The sequence below is a fragment of the Trichosurus vulpecula genome, chromosome 2 (assembly GCF_011100635.1).
Source record: "Trichosurus vulpecula isolate mTriVul1 chromosome 2, mTriVul1.pri, whole genome shotgun sequence".
Lineage (NCBI taxonomy): Eukaryota > Metazoa > Chordata > Mammalia > Diprotodontia > Phalangeridae > Trichosurus > Trichosurus vulpecula.
This window is the reverse complement of record NC_050574.1, coordinates 60417462-60443931: the sequence shown is the minus strand read 5'-3', so window position 1 is coordinate 60443931 and position 26470 is coordinate 60417462. Positions and strand designations below refer to the sequence as shown.

Here is a 26470-nt window from a genome sequence, read left to right as displayed (position 1 = left end):
GGGAAATTGTGATGGGGCAGGGGTGAGGCGTGAAATGCGATGAGAAAATTTAAACTCATTGCTCCCTGGACTAGGTGAAGGCTAGACTGAATAGGCCAAGGTTCGGGCCTCAGGGACCTGGCAGCTGATGGGGTCAGGGAAACAGTAATCAGATGCTGATGGCTGGCCAAAACAACAGCATCCCTCCAGCTCGCTTAAATGTCACCAGACAGAAAGATAGGAGGCCTGAATGGGAAGAGTTTTGTTGTTAATTTATGGGACCACTTACAGCACCCTAGCATTTAGGGCTGGATGGGACCTTAGAGATAGGTGAGTCAATCTCCCCTCCCCCTCCCCTGTTTAACTGATAAGGAGATGGAAACCCGGGAAGTAAAGGATTGTGCTTTGGAGGCAATCAGTGGACCCAGAATTTGAATCCAGTTCTTCTGACTCGGCTACCTCTCCTCCTTCCCTGGACTCAGTTTCCCCATGTGTTAAAATGAGAGGTTTGGTTGAGATGATCTCTAAGGTCTTTCCCAGATCTAGGGGAGAGGTGGTCTGTAATAGAAGGAACAGGAAGGTCCTGCCGCTTCCTTAGCCATGTGTTCAAGTCACCAAGCCTCCCAGAGACTGTTTCCACCTTTAAGAAATGAGGGCTTTGCCTCAAGGCGACCACTGTCCCCACAATTGGCTTTACAATCCTTGAGTGACATGGGATGCGAATGTTCTCAGCCACCAGCTCTGGGGAGCCCTTCCTTCCCCCCACGGCTCTCATGCCAAAGAGGCTGAAACCCCAGTGGGGCTGTCCTCAGTGCTTCTGTGTATCCCGTCCATACACACCCCCCAGAACCCACCCACACACCCACACACACACACACACACACACACCCGCAGCCCCCCCACACACATGCAGCCACACACACCCCCGAATTTCCCCCAGGCCGTTTTGGCTAGTTACAGCTAGGCATACAACTTATGCACAGTGATTTTCTTAATGGTGACTGTGATTCTCCCTGGCTCCAGCAGACTGCTCATGTACTCCCATTTCCTCTCCCAGCTCTGTTTTAGCTGCTGCCATTTCTGGTGGGGGAGAGGGGGTAAGACACACCCCTCTGGCCTGTCCCTCTTTCTGGCTGCCCAACTAAAGAAGGGAGCCCAGGACAGGTTAGGAAGCCCAGACACAGGTGGCCTGCTGCTGCCCTCTAGTGGGGCCAGGAAGGATTGTAGGGTGGGTGTTCCATTGCGGGGCTCCAAAGACCTAGGGCCAAGTGGGTATGGGTCCTCTGAGCCAGATAACAGCCCTTTCCCTCTTCCTCCCCTGGGAGTCACCTACAGATCACCTCAAACAAGGGTTAGATGTCTCTGGAGCTATGAGCTCTGCTGGATGGGTTAAACAATAAGGAACCATCCTGGAGGCCCAAAGGTTTTAGATCATTGACTATTGGGGCTGGAAGGGAGACCTTATAGGTCATAGGATCATATATTCAGGGCTGGGAGGCCATCTAGTCCAACCCTCTTATTTTACAGACCAGGAAACTGAGACCCAGAGAGGTTAAGTGATTTGCTCAGGTCACACGTGTAGCAATTAGAAGAGTGAGGTTGTGAACCCAGATTCTTAACTACAATGCCTCATCCACACCATGGTCCCCACTGGTCCTCAGAGCCACGTAGAAAGTGCCCTGTGCACCCCACTTGGTCTGATACTTCCCCCCCTCCACCCTGTACTGGGCTTTTGGCAAGTTTGAGAAGCTATGTCTGGGGTGAGGCTGTCCCGGAACCTAAAGTCTCTCCAAGTGCCGATACTTCTTCCGTAGGACAGACACCTGGTCCTTGAAGAGCACAGGGTCCAGGCGGAGCTGTGAATGCACCAGAGGCATGCGGCCAAACCATGAGGCAAATTTGTTGATGCAGTTCTTCGACTGCTGTTCAGCTCTGGGACGCTGGAATGACTAGGGAAAGAGCAGGATTAAGACACAACAGTGGGCTACCCAACTCCCAAACTTTGCCCCCAACCAACCCTTCAAGAGAAAGGATTTCTACTAAACATCAAAGAGAACTTCTGGGCATAGAAAAAGGTAGAACGGGGGCAGGGGGTTGGAGGTGTCTTCTTAGGAGGACTTTAAACAGAATCGTAGAATTTCATAGTTGGAAGGGACCTCATTAGCCACCTAGCCCAAGCCTCATCCAAAAAACGAAGCCCTACCATAACACACATGAGAAGTGGTCCTCCAGCCCCTGCCTGAAGGCCTCCCATGAGGGGAACCCACACCCCTCCATAGGCAACCCATTCCCCTCATGGGCAGCTCTCATCATCAGAAAGTTTAAATCTAGCTTTGTGACTTCCCCCACTGCATTTTTCCTTGTCCTTCCTAGTTTGTGTGGGAACTAAATATAACACTCCAGGAGTGGCCAACCAGTATGGGATGCAATTGGACTGTCCACTCTTGGGTCTTCTCTTGATGCAGCCCACCAATGTGCAGAGCCAGAAGACCGAGGGTTAAATTGCTTTGGTGGCCTCGGGCAAGTCACTTAATCGGGCCTCAGTTTCCTTAGAATCTTTCACTATATAACCTATAAGGTCTGAATCTATGATCTTAAGATCTTGCCTCTGCCTCACATGGAGCTCATGGCTCACCAAAACCCAAAGGTCTCCTCTAACCATGCCTCCTACCATCCTGTGAAATTGATTTTCTTTGAGCCTCAGTATAAGCCTTTACATTTACTGCTTTTATATTTCATCTAATTAGATTAAAGCCAATACTCTAGCCTGTCTAGTGTCATCTAGTGTGTTGGCTATCTATCCCAGCTTTGTGTGATCGGCAAATTTAATAAATATACCATATCTGCCATTATACTGATTAAAATGTTATCAGAGCAGAAGACTGATTCACACATGTTTCAGTGCCTAGAAGCAGGAGAATGAATGAGATAATCTTCCCAAGTCCAGACAATTCTGGTGAAGAAACGCCCCCAACACACACACACACACACACACACACACACACACACACCTCTGCCCCTCCTGTATAGCCTGTTTTAGTGAATGGGTGTATCTCCTGCTTTTCCAAACCTTCTCAAAGGGAAGGCCATAATAGCACTGTCTTACTTGGGTCCCCTGACTTTTAAGCTGAGAGGTTCATTCTATAGTCCAACCTCTTACTCCTTTTATAGATTTCCCCAACTCTCCCCCTTCCACCACCAGGGTCCTCAACAGTATCCTCCTCCCTGTTTCCCACCTGTGGAGATGGTACCTCCTGGAGCTGCTTCCTCTGTGGTACTTTGATGGGGGGAAGCTTGGTGACTTCAGCCACAAGGAAATTCATCAAGATATCTTCACAGGCCGAGAGCTCATCCACAAGGTCCCTTAGTGGGGCAGGCAGGGAGTAGGTGAAGAGACTGTGGTAATACCTGGGCAGTGGAAGAGACCAAAGTCATAGAACCACGAGGACTCTTAGAACACGGAATGTCAGAGCTGAAAGGAACCATAGAATATTGAACGTCGTAAGTGGGAGAGCTCTTAGAGCACAGAATGTCAGAATTGGGAGGACCCTTAGAACACAGGATGTGAGAAGTGGGAGGGCTCTTAGCACACAGGATGTCAGAGCTGGGAGGGCCCTTAGAACACAAGATATCAGAGCTGGGAGGGCCCTTAGAACACAGAATGTCAGAGCAGGGAGGGCCCTTAGAGCACAGAATGTCAGAGCTGGGAGGGCCCTTAGAACATAGGATGTGAGAAGTGGGAGGGCTCTTAGAACACAAAATGTCAGAGCTGGGAGGGCCCTTAGAATTTGGAATGTCAGAGCTGGGATAGGGGGGCCTCAGAGATCATCAGTCCAATCTCCTAATTTTCCAAAGTGGGCTGTGAGTCTGAAGAGGGAAAGTGGTTCGGGAAGGGCCAGGCCATTGGCCCATGCCCTGAGCATTCCCAGAGCTTCTCCGTTAGTCTCCAGAAGATGGCGCCTCTGAGCTCCACAGTCAGTGCAGTCCGTCCAAGCACATAGCTGGGCTTTGGCTGGTGCAGTGTTTGGAAGCATTCCAGCTAGCCTACTTCATTAGGTAAGCTAATGGGATGTGACTCTTAGGGTGTGCCTCATTTTATGCAAACCTGGTATGTAAAACTCCAGATTTATACAAAAGGTGGACTGGGGGCAATTCTTCACTCTATGATTCACCAGAGAACTCCCTTGATGCATTTAAAACAGGATTCAATTTGCACGCAGAGCTTTCTGAACACTCCCTACTGCATTAAATAAATGTGGCCTATGGGTAGGGGCTGGAGCTGCCTGAAATTTCTTTCTGGGACCGAAAAGACAGCCCCGTAGAGCTCTCCTGAGTTGGACTTCTTGCCTCCCTGAGTTGCCCCTGCCGGGCAGGCACTCAGCCTGCAGCTGGGGCCACACTGGCCGTGCCTCTGCACAGTCCTGCTCCTCCTTCCCATTGAACCCCATTCCATGGTGAAAAACCCAATGGTCCAAAAAACAAAACCTTCCTGGCTGAGTGTCTCCATAGCAACTGAGGCAGCAGACAGTGTACTCCCTCCCCCAGCCTCCAAGCCCTCTGAAAAACAGATCAAAAGAAAGAGAGCTGGAAGAGACTTAGAGGTCATCTGGTAGCCCTCTCAATTTACAGATAAGGAAACTGAGGACTAGGACAGTGAAATGATTTGTCCAAAGTCACAGTTCAGTGTCAGTGACAGGATTTGAATCCAAGTACTTGCACTCCAGAGCCAAAGCCAACAGTCTTTTTATCATAAGAAAGGAACAGTCTCTCTCTCTCTCTCTCTCTCTCTCTCTCTCTCTCTCTCTCTCTCTCTCTCTCTCTCTCTCCCCCCCCCCCATCTCTCTCTCTCTCTCCCCCCCCCGCACCGAATCTGTCTCTGTCTTTGTCTCTCTGTCTCTTCCTCTCCTTTTCCTCTCTCCTTTTCTCCATCTCCTTTTCCTCTTCCTCTACTTTCTCTCCCTCCCTCCCCAGAGGTTCTCATCTCCATTAGTCAGCTAGTCAGGTCAGAGGATCTGGGTTCAAACACTAGCTCTGCCATGTCCAAACCTCTAGGACCTTGGACAAGTCCCTCAATCCCACTAGCCTCAGCTTGCTGGTCTACAAAATGAGAAAATTGAACTAAGCGACCTCTCCCTCTCCAGCTCTGTCATTCTGTTTTCTAATATCTGATACTCTAAGGTCCTTTCAAGCTCCAAAGCAATGTGACTGGGACTCCTTAGATTTAATCAGGTCCCACTTTAATGCTCTGGAGCATTCTGGGGGGAGGCTCCACAGACCTCTTGTCTCCTGGGACAGTACCTGTGGTAGAAAGCAGCAGCTGTGAGGACCACTGAGAACTCATTGGGCCTCTGGTCTGTGTAGCCCCAGGAGCCCTTGGTTTCATCCCAGAAGTGGCTCCGGGTCTGGAAACCCACAATCCTTTCTGGGAAGCTCTGCCACACCACGAAGGCAAAGTCCACCTGTGGGAGAAATGGCAGTGAGAGGCTTAGAAGGGCTTCCCCAGTGGGAGCTCTCTCTGAGATGCCAAGGCAGGCAGCAAGGAACCTGTCAGCTCCAGGTTAGATTCCTGAAAGAGCTTTCAGAACCATTAATGCCAAATCAAGTCAACAAATATTTATTAAAGCACCTACTATGTGCCAGACGCTACGCTAAGCTCTGATGACACAAAGATAGGCCAAAAAAAAAATCTCTTCTCTCAAGGAGTTCACAGTCTAATGAGGGAGACACACAACTATGTGCAATCTAGAACCAGAATGTTTTACCAATGCAGAGGGTCCAAAATCTCCTTTTCTAGAAATTTTTAAATGAAGAAGCTGGTTAATTATCAGGAATAGTGTTGGAGGCAGAGGAATGGATTACATGACTTCTTCAGGTCCTTTAGAACCAGAAGCTATTTGTGAGACCTAGAAGGGACCTGAAAATATAGAACTTCAGAGCAGAAGGGTCCTTAGAACAGAGACTATCAGAGCTGCGAGGATCCTTAGAAGACAGGGTGCCAGAGCTGGGAGGGGTCTTAGAACATAGAATGTCAGAGCTGGGAGGGACCTTAGAACAGAGAATGTCAGAGCTGGGAGAGGTCTTAGAACTTGGAATGTCAGAACACTGGATCTTGAAGGGACTTTGGAGCTCATCATCTAGTCCCCTCTCTCCCTCCCCCACCATCCAATCCCCTCTTGTACAAATGAGAAGCTTCAGACCAGAGAAATAAAGGGACTCCTATAGTCACTCAGTGACTCAGTGGCTGAGCTAGGACTAGAACCCAGGTCTGCAGATTCCCAGTCCCGTGTTCTTCCTTCTCCAGTTACACTTCCTCCCCTCTCTAAGGGGAGTCCTCCAGTGTCACTAAGCATGATGGGGATGCTAAGCATGGCCTGGAGCCCACTAGCCCCCCTTAGACCTCACCTCACTGGTTGAAAGGCTGCTGTGGGCATCCAGGCTGAGGATGGCGTCAGTGCTGATGGTGCTGTAAGGGAAGAACCGGTCGCTCTTCTGTAGCAGGAAGAAAACAGGAGTTACTCCCCTGTGAGTAGAGGCAGGGGTGGGAGACCCCCTTAGCAAAACCCCTCCCTCTCTGTCCCAGCCCCATCCTGATCACCTTCCTTCCCTCTGCCCTGATTCCTGCCTGTTGGAACCCCCTTGGACAATTTCTGAAAGGTACTTTATAGGATCGCAGATCAAAAGATTATAGATTTAGAGCCGGGACCATCAGCTCCAGTGCCCTTATATTACAAATAGGGAAACTGAGGCCTGGGGAAGTTAAATGATTTGTTCAAGATAAGGTAGGAAGTAAGCACCAGAGGCAGGATTTGAACTCTTATCTTCTGACACCGAATCCAGTGTTCTTTCTACCGTACAATGATGCCTCGTAGAGCTAGGCCAAATCCTCCGTGTTACATATAGATGAGGATATTGAGGCCCAGAGAGGTTAAGGGACTTGCCTGAGGTCACAGAGCTGGGCCTAAAACCCAGGTATCCGCACTCCCAGACCAGTGCTCTTCCCACTAGGCCATGCTGTCCAAACCTCCCAGGATGGGCCTCCTTCCCATCTGTCTTCACAGATGCATATAATCAATTATTCCCAGCACCTTGGACTTCTTCAGGCCCAAGGGTGTGCTGAGTTTAGGTCTTGGAGTGTTAGTCTTGATTTATCAGCACTCCATAGACGGAATAGTGACCAGTCTCCTTTCCTCATGCCTCTCCCCACTTCAGTTGATCCTTCACTCCACTATCAAAGGGATCTTTCTAAATCAAACGTCTGACCATGCCAGCCCTCCTACTTGGTAAACTGGAGTGTACACTCAAAGTAAATATTAGTTCCAGGGTCAATACAAAGTCCTTGGTGTGGCTTTTAAAGCCCCATCCACCCTGGCTCCTTCCTGTCTTTCCAGTCTTCCTACACCTTCCTGTCCTCCATGGTCTCCATGATCCAGTGACTCTGGGCTCCTGGTAGCTTCTGGTAGCTCCTGGAGGCTCCTGGTTTCTCCCTCTCCTGACCCTGGGTCTTTTCACTTTGCTGTTTACGCCTGAAATACCCTCCCAATCTTGGCCTCCTGGGTTCCATGGCTTCCTACAACTTTCAACTCAAATGCCACCTTCTACAGGAAGCTTTTCCTCAATGCTGGTGCCTCCCCTCTGAGACTGCCCCACCCCCCACCATTTACGCTATGTATGTGTTGTTTGTACACAGTTGTTTGTATGTTGTTCTCCCCGCCAGCCGCCACCCCCTCCACCCCAATCTCTTTAGACTGTGAGTCCCAATAAGTCAGGGAAAGCGTCTTATCTATTTATTTCCTTTAGGGCCAAGTCACAGCCAGGCCCACGGATCCCCTGCTGCTTAAGAGATGCTGAATGAATGAATACACTCCCTAGGCAGCTAGGTAGATAGAGCTCTAGGCTCGGAATTAGGAAGACTTGTCATCATGAGTTCGAATCCAGCCTCAGATACTTACTAGCTATGTGATTCTGGGCAAGTTGCTTACCCCTGTTTGCCTCAGTTTCCTCAAGTGTAAAAAGCATCTACCTCAGAGGCTGGTGAGGATCAAATGAGATGATATTTGTAAAGCACTTAGCATAGTACTTGGCACACAGTAGGTGCTATCTAAATGCTCTTTCCCTTCCCTGGGCACTTAATAGGTGTGGAATCAATAAATGAACAAGCCAGTCAAGGGGAGGAGTTGGAAGGAGGATACTCCTTCTACCTTCTTTGTCTTCCAGTCTCCCTTTACCTTCTTCCTTCCTTCAATGACCGTCAGGGGCACTGTAGTCTGGGACCACTTCCCCCCGAATGGGGGAGGACTGTCACTGCTCCAGAGGACCAGAATCTATGAGAGAAGGGAGGGATGGGGAAAGGGAGAAAAGGGCTCAGAGTGGGGCAGGGGGAGTTCAGAGCCCCTCAGGGATAGGGAAGGTGGATGGGGAGGGGCTATTGTTATTGTTTATTATTCCGGTTCTGGAGTGGGGGAGCCTGCTGTTTGTTGACTCATAACAGCAGCTCTTTGCCCACTGGCCAGGTCTGCAACCAGCTAGAATTGTACTTGAAATTTGATGACATGACAACTGGAAGCAACCAGTAGTAATAGATGTTCCTCGTTTCCACCAGTTACTCGGTCTCTGTCTTTAGCCTGATTTTTGTACCATTATTTTCTTCCAAAGTTATAGAAACACAGATGTCAGAGCTGGGAGGGACCTTGGAATGCTGAATGTTAGTGCCAGAAGGAATCCCAGAACATGGAATGTTGGAGTTCAGAGGGACCTGAATCATAAAATACTGTCTCTAAAACAAATCTAGAACATGGAGTGTTGGAGCTGAAAAGGACCTTGACAATAACATTCTGGCTCTAGAACAGATCTAGACCATGGAATGCTGGCACTGAGAAGGCCCTAGGTTATAAAACACTATCGCTAGACTAGATCTAGAATATGGGATGCTGGGGTTGTGCAGGACCTCAGTGATAAAATGCTGGTGCTAGAACAGATCTAGAACATGGAATGCTGTCCTCAAGAAGGTCCTAGATTATGAAACACCATTGCTAGAATGGATCTAGAACATGGAATGCTGGAGTTCAGAGGGACCTTACAACAAAGAACATCAACCTTCAGGACGAGAAGGGACCATCTAACCCAAATTAACTCTCTGCTTCTTCTCCCTCAGTGAGAGGCAGGGGTTATTCTTTCCATTTTATAGATGGGGAAAACTGGCCTAGAAGAGAGAATGGAAGAAAGGAGATGACCTATTCCATTGAATCAGAGTTGAAATTGGGAATATAACTGGAATATCCTGAATCCGAGCACCACAAAGCAGCCATGCTGCTTTCACTTCTTAAAATCCTACTTGAGGGGCAGCTAGGTGGTACAGTGGACAGAGCAATGGCCCTGAAGTCAGGAGGGCTTGAGGTCAAATTCAGCCTCAAACACTTATTATCTGTGTGACCCTGGGCAAGTCACTTATCCCCAATTGCCTCCGAAAAACAAACAAACAAATCCCACTTGGCCTTCAAGGCTCAGCTCAAATATGTCTTGTAGGAAGATATATCTACCCCACCAGTCATATGTGATCCCTCCTTCTGAATGCCCTGATTGTACCTAGCACCCACCAACCTCAATCCACTCAGTCTAATCCTATTCCACTCCAGCTCTCAAGCCTATATCCTCCTTCCCCAGGTAGTGGGTCTCAGACCCCTTCAGCTCCATTGGCTTTGAAGCAGATCTGGCTGATCATACTGATTCTATGAGGAGGGAGTTACCAACCACAGTTCTCTCAGGCCTTTCTATCTGCTCCGTCACTACATCCCACCACCCCAGACCCCGTCTGATCAACTGTTGCCTCCTAAGGAGCCCTCTTTCCTAATTAAAATATAAGCCTCTGGAGGAAAAAGATGTCTTTTTTCCTATTTGTGTCTCCAGTGCTTAGCACAGAGCTTAGTATACAGGAAGCACTTAATAAATGTTTTTTACATTCATTTATCCTAGTCTTTTATAAACACATATTCTTTCTAATAGGTTGTGAGGTCTAGGAAATCAGGGACAGTGCCTGATTCTTCTCTGGTCCTGCACATAGTATGTCATGTGCTGAATCCTGAATCCATATTCCTCTCAGGCACTTGTATGTAGTATGAGCTCTATAGTGGGTGCTGAATTATTGTTTGGGGGGAGTCTCTGTAGTTATCTTCCCTCCAACAGGTTTCCTTCTCTGGTCATTGAACCCCATCTGCCCTCTCACTCCCAAGGCTTCTGGGTAAGACAATCCCTTCCAAGGTTGCCAAGCTAATTTCTTCATTAGGGGAAGAACTTGAGGACAATAATTGTTTTTTTTTTTTATTAAAAAGATCTAGGGTTCTCAGTGGCCTTCATGCTCAATGACTGAACAAGGTGACATGGCAGCCCACAAATATTAATGAGATATTAAGATAGGGGGATAATATCCCAAGCAAGGGAGCTAACGACCCTGTTGTATTGTGTAAGATTAAGTTTTGACACATTTTAGGAGGAACATTGGCAAACTAGAACACATAGGGAGGAAGAAGCAGATGTCAGTTCTATTAAAAAAGAAAACACTTCCTGACACTTAGAGCCAGCCCAAGGTAGTATGGGCTGCCCTTAGGAGGAAGTGAGTTCCCTGTCACTGGTGGTCTTTGAGTAGCAGCTGAAGACCAATTGTTGGGAATAACAAAAAAGGAATTCCTGAGTACAGGTGAAGACAAGATGCCCTCCAGGTCCATTCCAACTCCAGCATTCTGTAAGCTATGATATGTGTTATCAGTCAAAGGCAGGGGCCGGATGAAGCTTTACAGTCTCACCTTGCTCCCCCACCCAGAAGGAGTGAAAAATCCCCCCTTGGGGATTATCCCTCAACTCTCACTGGGGTTCTGTAATCCAAGGGGGCCCCACCCTCCACTGCTTCTTTCCAGCCTCCCTCTCCCCTCCATGGCCCCAGCTGGGGAAGAGACAGACCTGGGCACAATGCTGGGAGCCTGCCACTTCCTGGATCAGTTTCAGGGGGGGCTGGTCCAGGGACCCCACCCAGATCAGGGCACTGAATCTGCCAGAGGGACGGGAGCCTGGGAAGTGGAATGGAGATGGAGACATGCCGTTAGGGAGCTCTGGTTCAGGGGAGGTGATGGTGGTGCTGGTGGGGAGTGGATGGAGTCCCAGAGGGGCAGAGGCATCTCCATGGTGATGAGCTGAGGAGCCGATATCTCTGATCAGCTTAGAAGGTCTCGGAGGCAGCTCTCCAAAGGGAGCATTGGGATTACTCAGTGGATTCGTTTCTGGGGGTCCTCAGTACCAACGTGAGGAGGGGGAAGGAAATAGAGACTTCAGAGCTAGGAAAAAGTCAAATCCAACCCATAATATATTACAAAAAGCACTGGACCTAACACAAGGAGAGATGTAGGTCTGAATCCTGCTTCAAAAACTTGCTGGCTGTGTGACCCTGAACTAATTACTTCTCTTCTCTGATCCTCAGCTTCTTTATCGGTAAAATGAGGATAATCCCTGCTGCAACTACTTATGGTGTCATGAGGATCAGATGAGATGGCGTATAAGCATTCTGAAAGCCTTAAAGTTTTATAAATAATATCAGCTATTGTATTCCTATTATTATGAAATGACTTGCATAAGGTCACACAGATTAGAAGTCCTCAGGAAGATGGTCTCTGTGGGACCTAGCTGGTAGGGGTGGTGGAGTGTGTGTGTGTGTGTGTGTGTGTGTGTGTGTGTGTGTGTGTGTGTGTGAATGAATCCTGGGGATTGGATGCCAGGTGGCTGCCTCTATGGGAATGGTCTCTCTGGGACCCTGGGTCTCTACAGGGAGATCATCATAAAGATAATGATAACACAGGGTCTGTCTCGGTGAGGAAAGCATTTTTACAATCTTGGAGTCCTACGGCATAATAAGAAATAGTCCACATTTACATAGATGGCACTCCAGGGTTTTGAGCCTCATAACAACCCTGTGAGGTGAGGGCTGTTGTCACCTCATTTAAGAGACGAGGAAACTGAGGGAAGTGATTTGTTCAGGGTCACAGAACTAGTAAGTGTCTGAGGCAGGATGTAAACAAAAGTCTTCCTGACTCCAAGCGTATTCGTCTCAGTATCATCATCATCATCATCGATGTTATTATCATTACTGCTGTGCATATGGGGGTGGTCCCTGAGGGTGGGGGGACTCATAGAATCACAGATTTAGAACTGAAAGGGACTTTAGAAACCATCTAGTCCAACCCCCCCCACATTTTACAGATAGGGAAACAGGCCCGGAAGGGTAACTTGCCCAAGGTCCCATGTGGAGCAATTGGCAGAGCTGGGATTTTAACCTAGGCACTCTGACTCACAAGCCTGCATATTTCCCCCTTTCCAGCCATGGTTTTGGTGTCTGTGAAGGCCTTTGGGTCAGGGGAACCTGGGCATGATCTTTGTGAAGGAGGAGGGGATATCTGTGGTGTCTGATTGGGGGCAGGGGTGGGGGTTTACAGGGGTCTAGTGCCCAGGAGCAACATACCACGTTGTAGATAGTAGAAGGGGAAGTCTTCCAAATGTGTGGAGAAGGTGGGCAGGGCCAGGAGCCCCCCAGGAGGTGCGTTCCACAGCAGCCAGGGCCGGGAGGCTGCTCTAAAGATTCTGTCTCTGACAATCTGCAGGAGAAGCCGTGAGGACTCTCACTTCCTTAGAACCATTAAGCTTACAAAGTGCCCCTCTCTAGAACACCCTGTGAGAGGCAGGCAGCGTGAGGAACAGACCCTCCTTTTAAACATGAGGCATTGGAGCTTCAGAAAGGGTAAGGAATTTCCCCAAGGTTATACAGCTAGCAATTGTCAGAGTCTGGCTGAGAAAGGATTTTTTAAATCCTGGCTCTGCTTCGAACTACCCATGGGGTTTTCAGTTCCATTTTTGTTTTTAACTAGGTCTGTGATTTTATCAGTAAAAGAAATAGCCAGTGAGGAAATGCTCAGCACCAATGTAGATGAACCCCATGCAGACTGGATAGACTCGGGGCACCAAGAAGCTATGAGATATGTCCAGGGTCACCCTGGCACGTGTCAGGGTTCTAGTGCTTTTTTCCCCTAAGGAGAGATATCAGAGGTAGAAAAAAAATGACCTAAGAGAACAATGCCAATGTTTAGATGACAACTTCTTATACCAAGCTAAAGATGAACATTTCTTTTTTTTTTTTTTTTGTCCATTGGAGGATTTTATTTGTATGGGTGTTTTACACCCTTAGAAAAAGAATCTCCAGGAATTTTTCCTCCTGTGTGTTTTCGTCTTGTGTCCTCATGGTCCATGATGCCTGCTGAGGCCATAAGCACAATAGACCCAAACTGACAGGGCAGTAGCAGATTATTCTGCCGCTTTTCCAGATCTTTCAAATGAACATTAGGTCTGGGGCTGATTACACCACACTTGTTTAACCTGCCCATGAGGTTCACACCAATTTTTCCTGCTCTGTGATCGTGAATGACCTCAGATTCATCAACATAACCATGCTTCATCATTACAGTTAAGAACCAATTACTTTAGAGCTCAGCCCAATGAGAACCTAGCGTTTTCCTGGCTTTTCTACATTGCTGATGCTTTTGAGAGCATCTGCCAGGACATTCACGCTCACCATGGTGGCAGCGCTGCAAGATGGCTGAAAGAGCAAGACAAACATTTTCAAAGACTCCCATTGGTCCCCATAGCACCCTCTGCAGCTTAAGACGGGTGTGAGACTTGTGCTCCCCCCACCCCAACTACCATCGGGCTAAAAGAGGGAGGGCTACAGGACAGGAACCTCCCCCCAACCTGCCTCGACCCCCTTCAGGGGCCTGGCCTCACCTCCAGGGTGGTGTGAACAATCTTCTCCACTGAAGAAAAGTAGGCATCCCACAAGAACTGGGTCTGCTGGCGGAGGGCAAGGACCCGGGCAGGGGGCAGCCCTTGGAGGGCTGACTTGATCTGAGGGGGAACACAGAGAAACTCAAGGAAGGACAGGCTGAGAGCTAGGCCAGGATCTAGACCCAGCTCCATCACTGACACATAATCACAGATCACTTCTCTGGCCCAAAGAACTCAGCAGGGGAGAGACTGAGGAGCAATGATACAGCTTCGGACTAGCTCTCCATTGCCTTGACACTCTACAGCCAATTCCCAGACCCAGGCCGGCTTCTCTTCCCTTCCCAACCTTCTCCAGCCCATTCCCAGATCCCTCCCAACCTCTCTGTGCACTGTATCAGCCCCAAGAACTTAGGAAAACCACGTATGCTTTAATATCTGCTTCATTTTTGTCTCTTGGTTTCCTTATGAATGATACTTACTAATGATTTCTAAGGCCCTTTCCAGCTCTAAAAATCTGTAATATTACAAAAATAACAATAATTCCCTTTTACATATAGACTTTACATTTCTCTCAGTGAAGCCTTGGGAGTCAGCTAGGTGATGCAGTGGAGAGAGGGCAAGGCCTGGAGTCAGGAAGACCTGAGTTCAAATCGGGCCTCAGACACTTCCTAGCTGTGTGACCCTGGGCAAGTCACTTCACTCTGTTGCCTCAGTTTCCTCATCTGTAAAATAAGCTGGAGAAGGAGATATCAAACCACTCCAGGATCTTTGCCAAGAAAACCGAAAAATGGGGTCACGAAAAGTCAGACATGACTGAACGACAACAATGAAGCCTAACTTCACGTTAGCTCTACTAGCTGCTAAATCCCTCAGCTGACTTCTATTAACCTTACTGCCCACTCAGGCCCCTAGATCTTTTTCAAATTGCTATCTAATTATACCTCTCCCATCTGAAATTTATGAATTTCATTTTGTGAACCCTCCTGTGAGACTTCACGTTTATCCTAGCAAGGTGGTACTTGGACTAGAACTGGAACCAGGAAGTCCTGAGTTCAAATCCAGTTTCAGTCGCTGGGCAGCCTCAGGTTCCCATCCGTAAAGTGAGGATAGTAACAGCACCTACCTCCCAAGGTTGTTATGAGGATAAAATGAGATAATTCTTGTAAGGCTCTTTGGAAACCTTAACATACTATATAAATGCTAGCTATTATCCTAATTAAATTTAATCTTATCATATCTGACCCCATACTTAAGCCTGTCAGGATTTCTTTGCATCCTGCCTCTGTCTAGTGCATCAGCCTTCCCTCTAATTTTGAATTAGGAGCAGAGCCAGGACCAGAACCCGGGTGTCCTGATTCCAGGCCAGGTCTCCTCTTGGCTTCTTCCACACCCTCAAGATCCAAGATGTCAAACACAAGCAACACTCCTAAGCAGCCTGGACCAGATTAAAATGTAACTGAGAAATATTGAATAGATAGTTAATAAAATAATTAATGAAACAAATATTTAATAAAATATTTAATGAAACAAATATTTAATAAAATTCTTGATGAAATAAATATTTAATAAAATATTTGATGAAATGAATATTTAATAAAAATACAATAGAACCTAGATAATGTTCATGTGTGGTTTTCTAAGTTGATCTGCAGCAGGAAGGGCTTCCTATGTATGTTTTAGTTGCCTCCACTTCTTTCAGTTTGATACCACTGGGCTAAGTGACTCTGTCTCTGTCCTTCTGTGTCCAAGTGTTCTATCCCAGGAGAGCTCTAGGGAGAGGAGAGAGCCCCAATATCTGCTGGTCTTGGAAGATCATTATGAGGGGGGAGGGTCCTCAGACTCTGAGTCAGGTTGCTTGGGTCTCCCATATGTCTCTGGGGAAGCCAGCCTATTCCAGTCCCAGTCTCCCCTTTACCTGAAGCAGATGCCTCTCATCAGTGATGATGGCTGCAGTGCCCCAGTCAATGACCTCGGAGAAGGGAAGCTCCCAACCCCTGCTCAGTAGCACAGGGATGCATCCTGCCTGGAAAGGAAAGCAGGAAAGGGGGACGTTATCAGGGGAAGCCTCAGAGTCTCCTTACATCACTGCTGATGGTGTCAGAGAGGAGAGAGGGGCTCATGAAGAGAGTGCAGCCAGAACATCATCGATCATAGGACAAGGATAAGAAGGAAGGGGCTTTAGGATATGTGCCAAGATTCCTCCAGAGTCTCCTGTAGCTCCAATGAAGGGCTTTATAATGCCCCAAGACATGAGGGAGGGTGGCCAGTGCCTACAGGAGCCCAGTCCTTTCCAGGATTCAGGATTTTTCAGGTCTAGCCTCCCTCTATAACCAGACACTCAAACGCCTCCGAAGGCATTTGGTGCACCCCCCTTCTAGAAACAAGACTACTCTAGGCAGTATACTCAAGGTGAAAAAACACAGAGTCTCAGATCAGGAGACTTGGATTCTGGTCCTACTCAGCTACTAACTAGCCATGTGACCTTGGGTAAGTCACCAAACTTCTCTGGGGTCTCAATTTCCTCATTGCCTGGGTTGGCCCGTATCACTTCTACAACCTCTCATAGCTTTAAATTCTAGGATCACCAACAAGGCATGACCTTGGAGTGCTTGGAGATCTCCAGTGACAGGGAACTCACTACCCCTCCAAAGGCAACCCTAGCTATTAGCAATTTTTTTCTGTTGATTGACGTGAGAGCTGCCACTCAAAATCTTCCATGCCCACCATGGCCTCTCTAGCTCCTAGTTCTGCCCTTCCCCTTCAGCTGCTTGAAGGCATCTAAGCTTTCTCTTTGGCTAACCCTTCCTTCCAAGCTCCCTCATCCAAATCCTCATGTGACATGTTTGCCAAGCCTTCTCTGACGGACCTTCTGTTTAGCCATATCCTTCCTAAAATCCCTAAAATCTCAACGCTCCAGACGCAGTCTGGCCAGAGCAGAGGCTCCCTCAGACTGGACACTGCTTTTATTAGACCAGCCCAAGAGCTCCAGAAACTTTGGGGAGATACCAGGTCCCACTGTTGATTCCTACTGAGCATATGATGCATTAGGGCCTCCGGTTCTGGAAGCAGCTGGGGGGCATGGAGGGGAGAAGAGGGTAAGCTGGGGAAAGGGAACATTGTGGTACCTTCAGGGCCTGGAGGAGGTGGAGGGAGCCCAGGTGGCAGTTCCGGGGAATGAAACAGAAGGTAGAGTTGTACAGGCGTTTCTGATCCTCAGACCTAAGGGATAGATACTGAGCGTTTCTAAGGTGGCCTTTCTCCTCCCCTTCTCCCCAGCCCTCCCCCCACAAAAAAAAAAAACAGAGGCCCCAGGAGAACCACACACAGAGGACCTTCTGTCTCTCCTGAAGCAACGGGCAACGCTCAGGAAAGAGCTTGTTGACTTGACATCTGAACTCTACTCCCCACCCCCAATGACCACCACACAGGGGAACTCTTACACCAGCCACTGAGACTCAAAGATGTGAGTATAGAGTATGCACATGCAGACATACAGACACACACACATGTACACACACATGTACACACACACTCGGGCAGCTCACCATACACTGCTACAAACATGTACGGCCATACCACAATGTACAAACATAGGCACACAACCACATACTGACTTACACACAACCATGTTTCCCATACACGCACACACACAAAACTATATATGTGTATATATACACACAGCCCCTTCACCTGAGTAATCAGTCCTAACCCCCAAGTCCAGCCTATGTCCCTCCCACTCCTCAATGGCCCAAACCTATGAAAGGCCTTTCTGTATGGAAGCTGAGGTTACACTCCTACTCCCACCTCCCAACCCTCGCCTATCCCTAACTCCCCCCAACCCCCCTGGCTCAGCAACCACACAGGAAGCCTGTGTTGCCTACACAGGCCCACTCTGTTCCCTGGGCTACACACGCCTCAAGGGTGTGTGTGTGTGTGTGTGTGTGTGTGTGTGTGTATGTCTGCTGAGGGGACAGGCAACCCCACCCAGCGCCTGCCCTCCCCTGAGACCTATGAGGTCTGAGATGGGCACTTGGGAGTTATATAGGAATCCAGGGAAGTCCCAGAAACTCCAGACCCCTTCGGCCATGGGGGACTGATGGAGTCAGCCAGGCTGCCTTGGGTTCAGCTGTCCCCAAGGCCAGAGGCTCCCTGGACTGGGCTTTGTCCACTAGATTCATTTGAGTGAGTCCTAGGGACAAGCTCTCTCCCATCTCACCCTATACACAGCTGAATCTGGAAATCAACCATAAGCTCCAGGCTTCTACCCTCACCACGCACAGTTCCCCCACTTTTCCAATAACTATAGAAAGTGACCATTTCTACAGTGCTTTAAGGCTTGGAGAGTCATATTTTCTCAATACATTGTAAAGTATGTATTTCCAGGACCATTATCCCCATTTCGCAAATGAGGAAAATGAGGCTCAGAGAGAAGTAGCAACTATTCCAAAGTTACACATAGAATGCCAGCCTTGGAATCAGGAAGACATGGGAAATGTCAGATCGTAGAATTTGGAGTTGGAAGGGACCTTTAGAGGTCATCTTATCCTAATTTTTTCATTTTATAGAGGAAACTCAGGCCCAGAGGTCAACTTGCTCAAGGTTACTTAGCTAGCAAATAGCCAAGTCAGAATTCGAACTCGGATCCTCTGACTCTAAAGCCAGTGTTCTTACCCTATAGCACGAAGAGAAAGAAAAGGTCCAGAACCCCCACATCAAAGAGAACAGGGTATGTGAGAGGCATAAAAAGTGGGTCACCAAGCCTCTGGTCCCATGGCTACCAACAGTTCCAGCCCAACCACTAGTGAGCACAGATGGGGTAGGGGGGGCCCTCAGGGAAAGAGTCTGGCCTGCCAGCCCCACCCTCTTGAGAAAAACCTGTTTTGGCAGTCCCTTTGGAGGCTGGGAAACAGGTCCGGGGGCTTGCTCCCAGCTCCTCCCAAGAGCTCTCTGACCCGAAAGCCTAGTGCTGAGTGGAAAGTGAGGCTGGGCAGGGAGGTAGGGAAGAGAAAGGCGGGCGGGGCTGGGAATGGGATCTTTCTCTGCCTAAGCTTATTTACCCAGGCAGTTCCTGGAGCCCAGAAGAGTCTGGTTCAGATTATATGGCCTTCCTGGGCTGCCTGTCGGTCTCTGACCTGCTGCCTCTGGCTTGAGGAAAACTGAGGCACAGACCATCCATGCTATCACAGGCCCAGTCTCACAGCAAGGCCAGTCCAGAGCAAAACTAAATTAGGGCACGCCTCTTGAAACATGGAGGAAATAAAAGGATCTTGACCTAGGGCTTCATCACTGTAGGGAATTCTTAGTGGAGAGCAACTCCTCTGTCACTTAGAATATAAGAGTTTGCCTAGGGCACTGAAGGGGGACTTGTCCAGGGTCACACAGCTGGTATGTCAGGGATGGGCCTTTCTGATTCCAAGACTGGCATTCTATCTACTTTACTACACTGTCACTCAAGAGATAAATCTATAACCCTCCCAGCTCTGCCATGCTGTGTTCTAAGGGCCTTCAAAGCTCTGACATCCTGTGTTCTAAGGGCCTTCAAAGCTCTGACATCCTGTGTTCTAAGGACCCCCCCCCCAGCTCTAACATCCTGTATTCTAAGGGCCCTTCCCAGCTCTGACATCCTGTGTTCTAAGGGCCCTCCCAGCTCTGACATTCTGTGTTCTAAGGCCCCTCCCAGCTCTGCCATCCTGTGTTCTAAGGGCCTTCAAAGCTCTGCCATCCTGTGTTCTAAGGGCCTTAAAAGCTCTGACATCCTGTGTTCTAAGGGCCTTCGAAGCTCTGACATCCTGTGTCCTAAGAACCACCCCCCAGCTCTGACATCCTGTGTTCTAAGGGCCCTTCCCAGCTCTGACATCCTGTGTTCTAAGGGCCCTCCCAGCTCTGACATCCTGTGTTCTATGGGCCCTCTCAGCTCTGACATTCTGTGTTCTAAGGCCCCTCCCAGCTCTGCCATCCTGTGTTCTAAGGGCCTTCAAAGCTCTGCCTGCTTGTGTTCTAAGGCCCCTCCCAGCTCTGACATTCTGTGTCCTAAGGGCCCTCCCAGCTCTGACATTCCCTGTTCTAGGGACCTCTCAGCTCTGCCATGCTGTGTTCTAAGATCCCGTCCAACTCTGACATTGTTCACCCTTGGGACCCTCCAGGGGTATAGTGAATATAGAGCTAGGCCTGGAGTCAGGAAAACCTGAGTTTAAATCCAGCCTCAGGAATTCATGAGTTGTGTGACTCTGGGCAAGTCACCTAACCACCGTCAGCCTCAGTATCAATGTAAAATGGGGGTAACAGCCCCTACGACCCAAGGTTGTGGTGAGGATCAAATGAAATAGAATTTGTAAAGCACTTGGCGCAGTGCTTGGCACACAGTAGGCATCTAATAAATGCTTGTTTCTTTTCCCCCTTCCCAGCTCTGACATTCTGTGTCCTAAGCTCTATGCCTATGACTTTACACAGAAGGGCACAAACTGATCTAATTTCTTTCCCACTAAGCTGTATTTGTGGACAGAACTATAACAGGCTAGTAAATATAGCTGAAGCTGTTTGGGGGTGTCCTAACCACTAAGTATGGCAACCACTTTCTGTACCAGGACCCTCCCCTGTAACCCCATCAGAGACAGATTCTTGAACTGGGTAGGTACATGCTTGGGACAGTAATCCTGACTGTTTTTGAATGTGTTGGGCAGACTTCCTGGAGGAGGTGGAATTTCAAGAACCACGAACTCCCATCTTCTCCATCCATAGGGTATCAGGGCCCTTTAACAGAACCTGATCCTAAATAGCCACAGAGTCCTGTGGGTACTTGGCCCCAGGACGAATTCCTGGGAGAGAGATGGGGAGCCCAGAATAGCTAGGCTCCATTACTTTAACAGAGGGAGGGGTAGGGAGGACAGGGGAGGGAGGGAGGAGGGAGGTACTTAAGGTTTGCCAGGTTCAAGTTTGGCCTGGTCCTAGAGGAAAGCCACCATCCCCAGAGTCCTTGAGTGACCCCAGCAAGGCATGAATTTAACCCTTTCCTTACAAGTCAGCCTTTAGGAGGCTCCAAAAACAGACTGTTCAGCCACCCCCCTGCCAGGGATGGGTGATTGTTTCTGCTCTCCCAAGTACAGCAGAGGCCTCTCTTTTCTGCAAAAATGCTCAGTCTTCTGTGGCCTCCCTCAGGTTCCTACTACAATGCCTACCAAAGAAGGAGTTCTTTCAAGTCTAACCTGGGGGTCTTAACTATTTTTGTGTTTCATAGACCCCTAATTTAGCAGTCTGGTGAAACTTATGGACCCCTTTTCAGAATGCTGCTTTTAATGTTCAAAATAAAACACAAGGGGCAGCTAGGTGGTGCAGTGAATAGAACAACCAGCCCTAGAGTCAGGAGGACAAGAGTTCAAATCTGACCTCAGACGCTTACTAGCTGTGTGACCCTGGGCAAGTCACTTAACCCCTATTGCCTCCAATAAATAAATAAAGTGCATAGGATTACAAAGCAAGTCAATTATTTTGAAATAGTTATCCAAAACATTTTTTAAGTTCACACATCCCAAATTAAGAACCCCTGGATTCTAATCCAATGTTTCCATTTTACAGGAGGAAAGAGCTCCAGGGAAGCTAAGTGATTTGCACATGGTTGCAAAGCTAGTATCAGAAACAGAATCTGAACCCAGGTCTTCCTAACTTTAATAGAGCATTTTATCTACTACTTGAGGTCTAATTTTGCTCCTTTCTTGGCTTCTCTAATTCCAAACCATTTCATTTTCTCCTACTTCTCTGACTATCCCTTCCTGGCCTCCTTCACTGATCTTCCATCTCTTCCCATAGGAACATCATAAATGTGGGCACTTCCTAGGGATTTGTCCTTGGGCTCTCCAGCTTTTAATCTCATACAGCCTCAGAGATGGAGGGCACCCCAGAAGTTAGCTAGCCAACCTACACCCCAGCAGGAGTTCCAGTTTACAGCACAACCAACAAAATGCTCAGTCAGCCTCTCCTTGAAGCCCTCCAGTGATAGGGAGTCTCATTGCCTTCTGGAGACCACTCATGCCATTCTGGGATAGTTCTGTTGGTTTTCTTCTACACATGAAGATAAAGTCTGCCTTTCTGTAATTTCCATCCACTGCTCCTACTTCTGCCCCAGAACAAATCCAGTCCCTCATTTAACAATTGATGGCCCTACTCACTCTATACTTTTTCCAACACAGAGCTTTTGTTTTTATTTTTATTGAGCTCCACCTCAATTAAAGCTGACTTCCAGCCCTTACCTCTCTCACTAAGCTATAAAAACACAGGTTATTACCATTACTATTACTCCCGACCCATATGTTCAACTACCGACTGAACAGCTCCTCCTGCATGTTCCTTGAGCATGTTAAATTCAATATGTCCTAAACTGGACTAAATTATCTTTCCTCCCCCAAAATAACTTCCTCCTCCTAGCTTCACTACTCTGTTTAATGGCCCCACCACTTTTCCAGGCTCCAATCCTGTCATCTTTAACTGCTTCTCCTTCCTCTTCATAATGTCCCCTAAGTCCTCTCTTCTCCAAACTAAACATTCCCAATTCCTTAAATTGATCCTCAAATGACCTGGACTCATGACCTTTCACCATCACATTTGACCTCCTTTGGACGAGCTCTAGATTATCAATGTCCTTCTTAAACTGTCCCAAGAACTGAACGCAGCACTCCAGATGTTTTCTGATGAACACAGAGGAAAGAGGGACTCACCATGGCCTTCCAATTCCTGGAAGCCGTGCCTCTCCCTACAAAGTCCAAGATCCCACTTCTGATGAGTCTAGAACTTGTACTCCACTAAAGCCCCCAGATCTGTTTCATTTTTCATTTATTTTTCATGTTTTACACTTTTCTGCATCCCCCAGAGGCTGGCAGAGAGCCCGGCACGTAACAAATACTTGGTCACACCAACAGCTCACATTTTTATAGCCATCTGCAGTTTACGAAACATTTTTCTTACAATTCTGTAGGGTAATGCAAGTATTATTGTCATCCCCACTTTACAGATGAGGCAATTGAGGTAGAGTGACTTGTCCAGGGTCACACAGCTAAGAAGCATCAGAGCAAGGATTCAAGCCCAGATCTCCTGATTCTAAATCCTTTGCTCTTCCCATGGTACTAGTCAACGCTTGTTGACCAGTTGTTGTTTCTGGCTGGTTGCCAAGTGGTTCTGAGGCTCACAGAATCTAAGAACTTTAGGAGTTGGGAGTGGTCAGCTAGTCCAAGCTATACCAGAAAACTGTCTATAACAGGTGATCATCCAGTCACTGCCTGCAGACCTCCAATGGGAAAGGTCACTTTCTAATTTCCAAGGTAACTCATTCCTTCAAGCAGAGGGTATCTTCCAGTTGGCATATGGACACCGATGAAACGGAAGAATCCCTTCTGGAAAGCTGTTCAGGTCCTTCTCTGACAGCTGGGACAGAAATGGGCTGGACTGGGAAGACTCTTCCCTCCCCTAATTCTTATCTACCCCAAGGGTTCAGGTTGGACTAAGGATCAGTTCTAGGGGGGGTTTGTTACAGTGGAAAGAACACTAGACTTGGGATGAAAAAATTCCAGAGGCCTGGGTTCAAGTTCTCACTCTGCCATTTACTATCTGGGCCTCTGTATCCTCTTATGTAAAATGGGAGAGGAGCTTAACTAGATTAAGATTCTTTCCAGTTGGAAGGAAGCATCCTTCCTTCCTTAACATGCTTGGGGGTGCCTTCATTCCCAAGCATGTTACTTTCTGTTTTCACACCTCAGTTTTTTCTGGTGAAGGAAGGGAAGATGATCCTTGTGGTCATTATTATACCCCTTGGTTGAGGAGGTGGTCTGCTCAGAGTCCCTCATTCCTTAGTGGGGGTGGGGAGTGAGGGCAGGATCAGAATATCATGGCCTTTGATGCCCAGAAGAGCTCGAGACTCCAAACATTTTAACCTGATTTTTAGATGCCATCCTACACATTCCCTTGCCTCTTTCTCTATGTGAATCATGGGGAATGGAGGTATTGGGGACAGGGAAGGGAGGGTAGTAGTCTAAGGCTGGAATAAAGTAATCATTTCTCTTGTTTTGTCCAGGGGGAAAAACTGTAAGCTTTATAAGTTCTCTATGAGAGAACTATTCATCTTTGTATTTCCCCTAGTTCTTAGTCCAGCAGTCTGTAAACAGTAGTGGCTTACTAAATATTTGATGAATTGAATTGACAGAGAGTCTACAATCTATCCTCCTGGCCACACCTTTTGAGGCCTCACTGCCTGAATTGAAATTTTCCCTAAACTCTACAAATCATAGGATCATAGAACTGAGGATGGGGAAAAGACTTTGGAGATCCCCAATTCAATTACTTTACAGCTGGGGAAAGTGAAATCCAGAAAGGGAAAGTGATTTGCCCAAAGTCCCACAGTTAGAATGTTACCAGTTTGGGGTTCCAGCAAGTCCAGGTTTGTTTTCATTACTCCCCAGTATCCTTCAGCACTCTTCCCATTAGCTTCTCTCCTTACATCCTGTTCTCCTGGTACCATTTTCTTGCCTCCCTCCAATTTCCCTTTCCCTCTGTGGCCCCTCAGGGTATTCCAGAAGTATGTGGGAGGGGAAAGGGGAGGCAGGACTTACTGCTCAGTGGTGTGGTCCTGCTTACATGGCCTGTCCCTGTGTCCTTTGACGGTTTCACTGTGGCGATCACTGGGGATCAAGATAGAATTCTGGTCCCGTTGGTTGGAAGAACCAGTGATCCACATGTCTAGCTGACCCTCAAAGGTCAACAAGTCTTCTCCAGGAGGAGGAATAAGATGGGCCAGTTGGCTTCGACTTCCACCCCTCTGTGGGTAGCTCTGGGGGAAGAGGGGGAGGGAGACATCAAAGCCAATCCTGAAGGTCTCTGGTGTGGGGCTGGCTCTAGCCACCATGGCTTGCCCAGGATCAAATCCCAGATCAGGCCATGAGCCTGGGTGGAGATGGAAAATGAGATGATTTTGCCCTCCATTCCATAGTGGGAGCAGCTGGGGGTCCAAGGCATCCCCTGGGAGGACAAAGAGGCAAGCTTCCTCAGGGTTGGCCGTGTGGTATCGGGAGCCCTCAATGGAAGCCAGGACTTTATGGTGAACTTCAGAGATGGGTTGGGTCAGCCCAACAGGGTACACAAACACCTTGAAGCCTTGGCTCTGGCATCTGGAGGTGTCAAAGCATGTCTCCATAAGGCAGCCAAGCCTCTGGCTCTGCCACTGGTGGGTGTTACAGGAGGGTGGGCAGGGGTCTTTGGTCAGCTCCTCAGGCCCCACGAAACTCAGTAGAAGCTCCTGATCCAGCCATTGGGGCCAGCGGGTCAGCGTCCTGGGTCTCAGGCCAGGGGGGATGGCAAGCTGTCGGAGCCGGGGAGCCCCTAAGAGGACAAGGAGGAGCCAGGAGGCTGAAAGTATCAGCCAAAGATATTTCCTTCTCCTGGACTGCATATGTCCATTAGGTTACCTGGGATCAGATGGGAAGGTATACAAGAGGGAGGGATACTGTACAGTAACAGGGCTTCACAGAGGTGGAAAGGTAAGAACAAGGTCCATTCAGCTCCCCTTCTCTACCTAAAGGGGCCTGCTCCAATCCAGTCCTCCATCCTTATCTCCCTACTCCCTATGGCACGGAACTCTGCTGCCTTGGTCTCCAGGACTGAGCCAAATGCCTTTTGTCTCATCTACCTCCTATGTCCCAGGGCACCTGCCCAATCTGATACAACTCAACTTTTAGCAGGAACCAGGTCAGTTGGTGGAGACCACGAGGGGCAGAGAGCAAGGCCATAAGTTAAGTCTACAGGTCATGCCCATGAGGAAACCGGGGGCAATGGACACAGCACTCCGCTCTGAAAGATTCCAAATAATTGAGGGACCTCTGTGATCTAATCCATCCCCTTATTGTGAAGAGTAGAAAAAAGGGCTTAGAAAAATTCAGTGACTTGCCCAAGGTCAAGCAGTAAGTTACTGGATGAGTTGATTTCCCCTTAGCTTTCTTTCACTCAGGGAGTAGGTTTCCTTCCGGGCCGTGGGGAACCAGGAGTCTCTAGGACAGGGTACAGAACCCCCTGCCAGGGCAGGCTCTACCCAGGACTCTCAGATCCAAGGCTCTTAGTGAGGTGAAGAGCAGAGGGAGTCCCATGGGGGTAGTACCAGATTTTCTTCTTCCAGTCCAGGCAGCCCCTATAACCTCTGTTGACCACTGGGTCCACGGGGTCCTACCCCAGCAGGAACGATGCTCACACTTCCCTATGACTCTAGGAATGCCCACCTTAGGGATGGATCTCCGGGCAACCGCCCAACCACGTAGAAATATTAGGACCGCTCCCGGGGAGGGGGGTGTCAGTGACCCCCTCCGCCCTAGTGCCCGCACCCCTGCTCTCCAACCCCGGACCAGGACCCTCTTTTCCTCCCTGTCTTCAGGGAACTCCCCTCTCTCGCGGGCTTGCTGCCTGCCGCCGCCTGAGTTCGCCTCCGCCGCCTCGGTTCTCTCCCGGCAGGTTCGGTCGCCACCTCCGCTGCCCCTCCGCAGGCTGCCGGAGTCTCTGGCTCCGCGTCCCCAAACGCTCGCTCTAGAACCCCACTGGAGTCGCTGCCGCCGCCTGCCCGCGTCCAGCCCGCCAGCCAAGTCCGGGCTCCGGCGGCTGCTCCGATGTCCCCCGGTAGACTCCCCTGGCTCCTAGCCCCTCCGACCGCCGAGCA

General features: G+C 48.7%; 1 protein-coding gene across 2 annotated transcripts; it reads right to left on the bottom strand.

Annotated features, from left to right (window-relative positions):
• Positions 1-230: 230 nt before the first annotated feature.
• On the bottom strand, positions 231-26470 carry EXTL1 (exostosin like glycosyltransferase 1). 2 transcript variants are annotated; one of them, XM_036744249.1, is made up of 11 exons: positions 24384-26470; positions 16917-17010; positions 15707-15814; positions 13792-13911; positions 12479-12611; positions 10930-11036; positions 8205-8300; positions 6382-6468; positions 5278-5438; positions 3216-3387; positions 231-1928 (listed from the first exon to the last, which is right to left on the bottom strand). In XM_036744249.1, the coding sequence occupies exons 1-11, from the start codon at positions 25217-25219 to the stop codon at positions 1758-1760; spliced, it is 2085 nt and encodes a 694-aa protein (XP_036600144.1). In that variant the 5' UTR covers positions 25220-26470; the 3' UTR covers positions 231-1757. The 2 variants fall into 2 exon arrangements, with proteins under 2 accessions (XP_036600144.1, XP_036600145.1); XM_036744250.1 differs by having other exon boundaries at positions 3231-3387.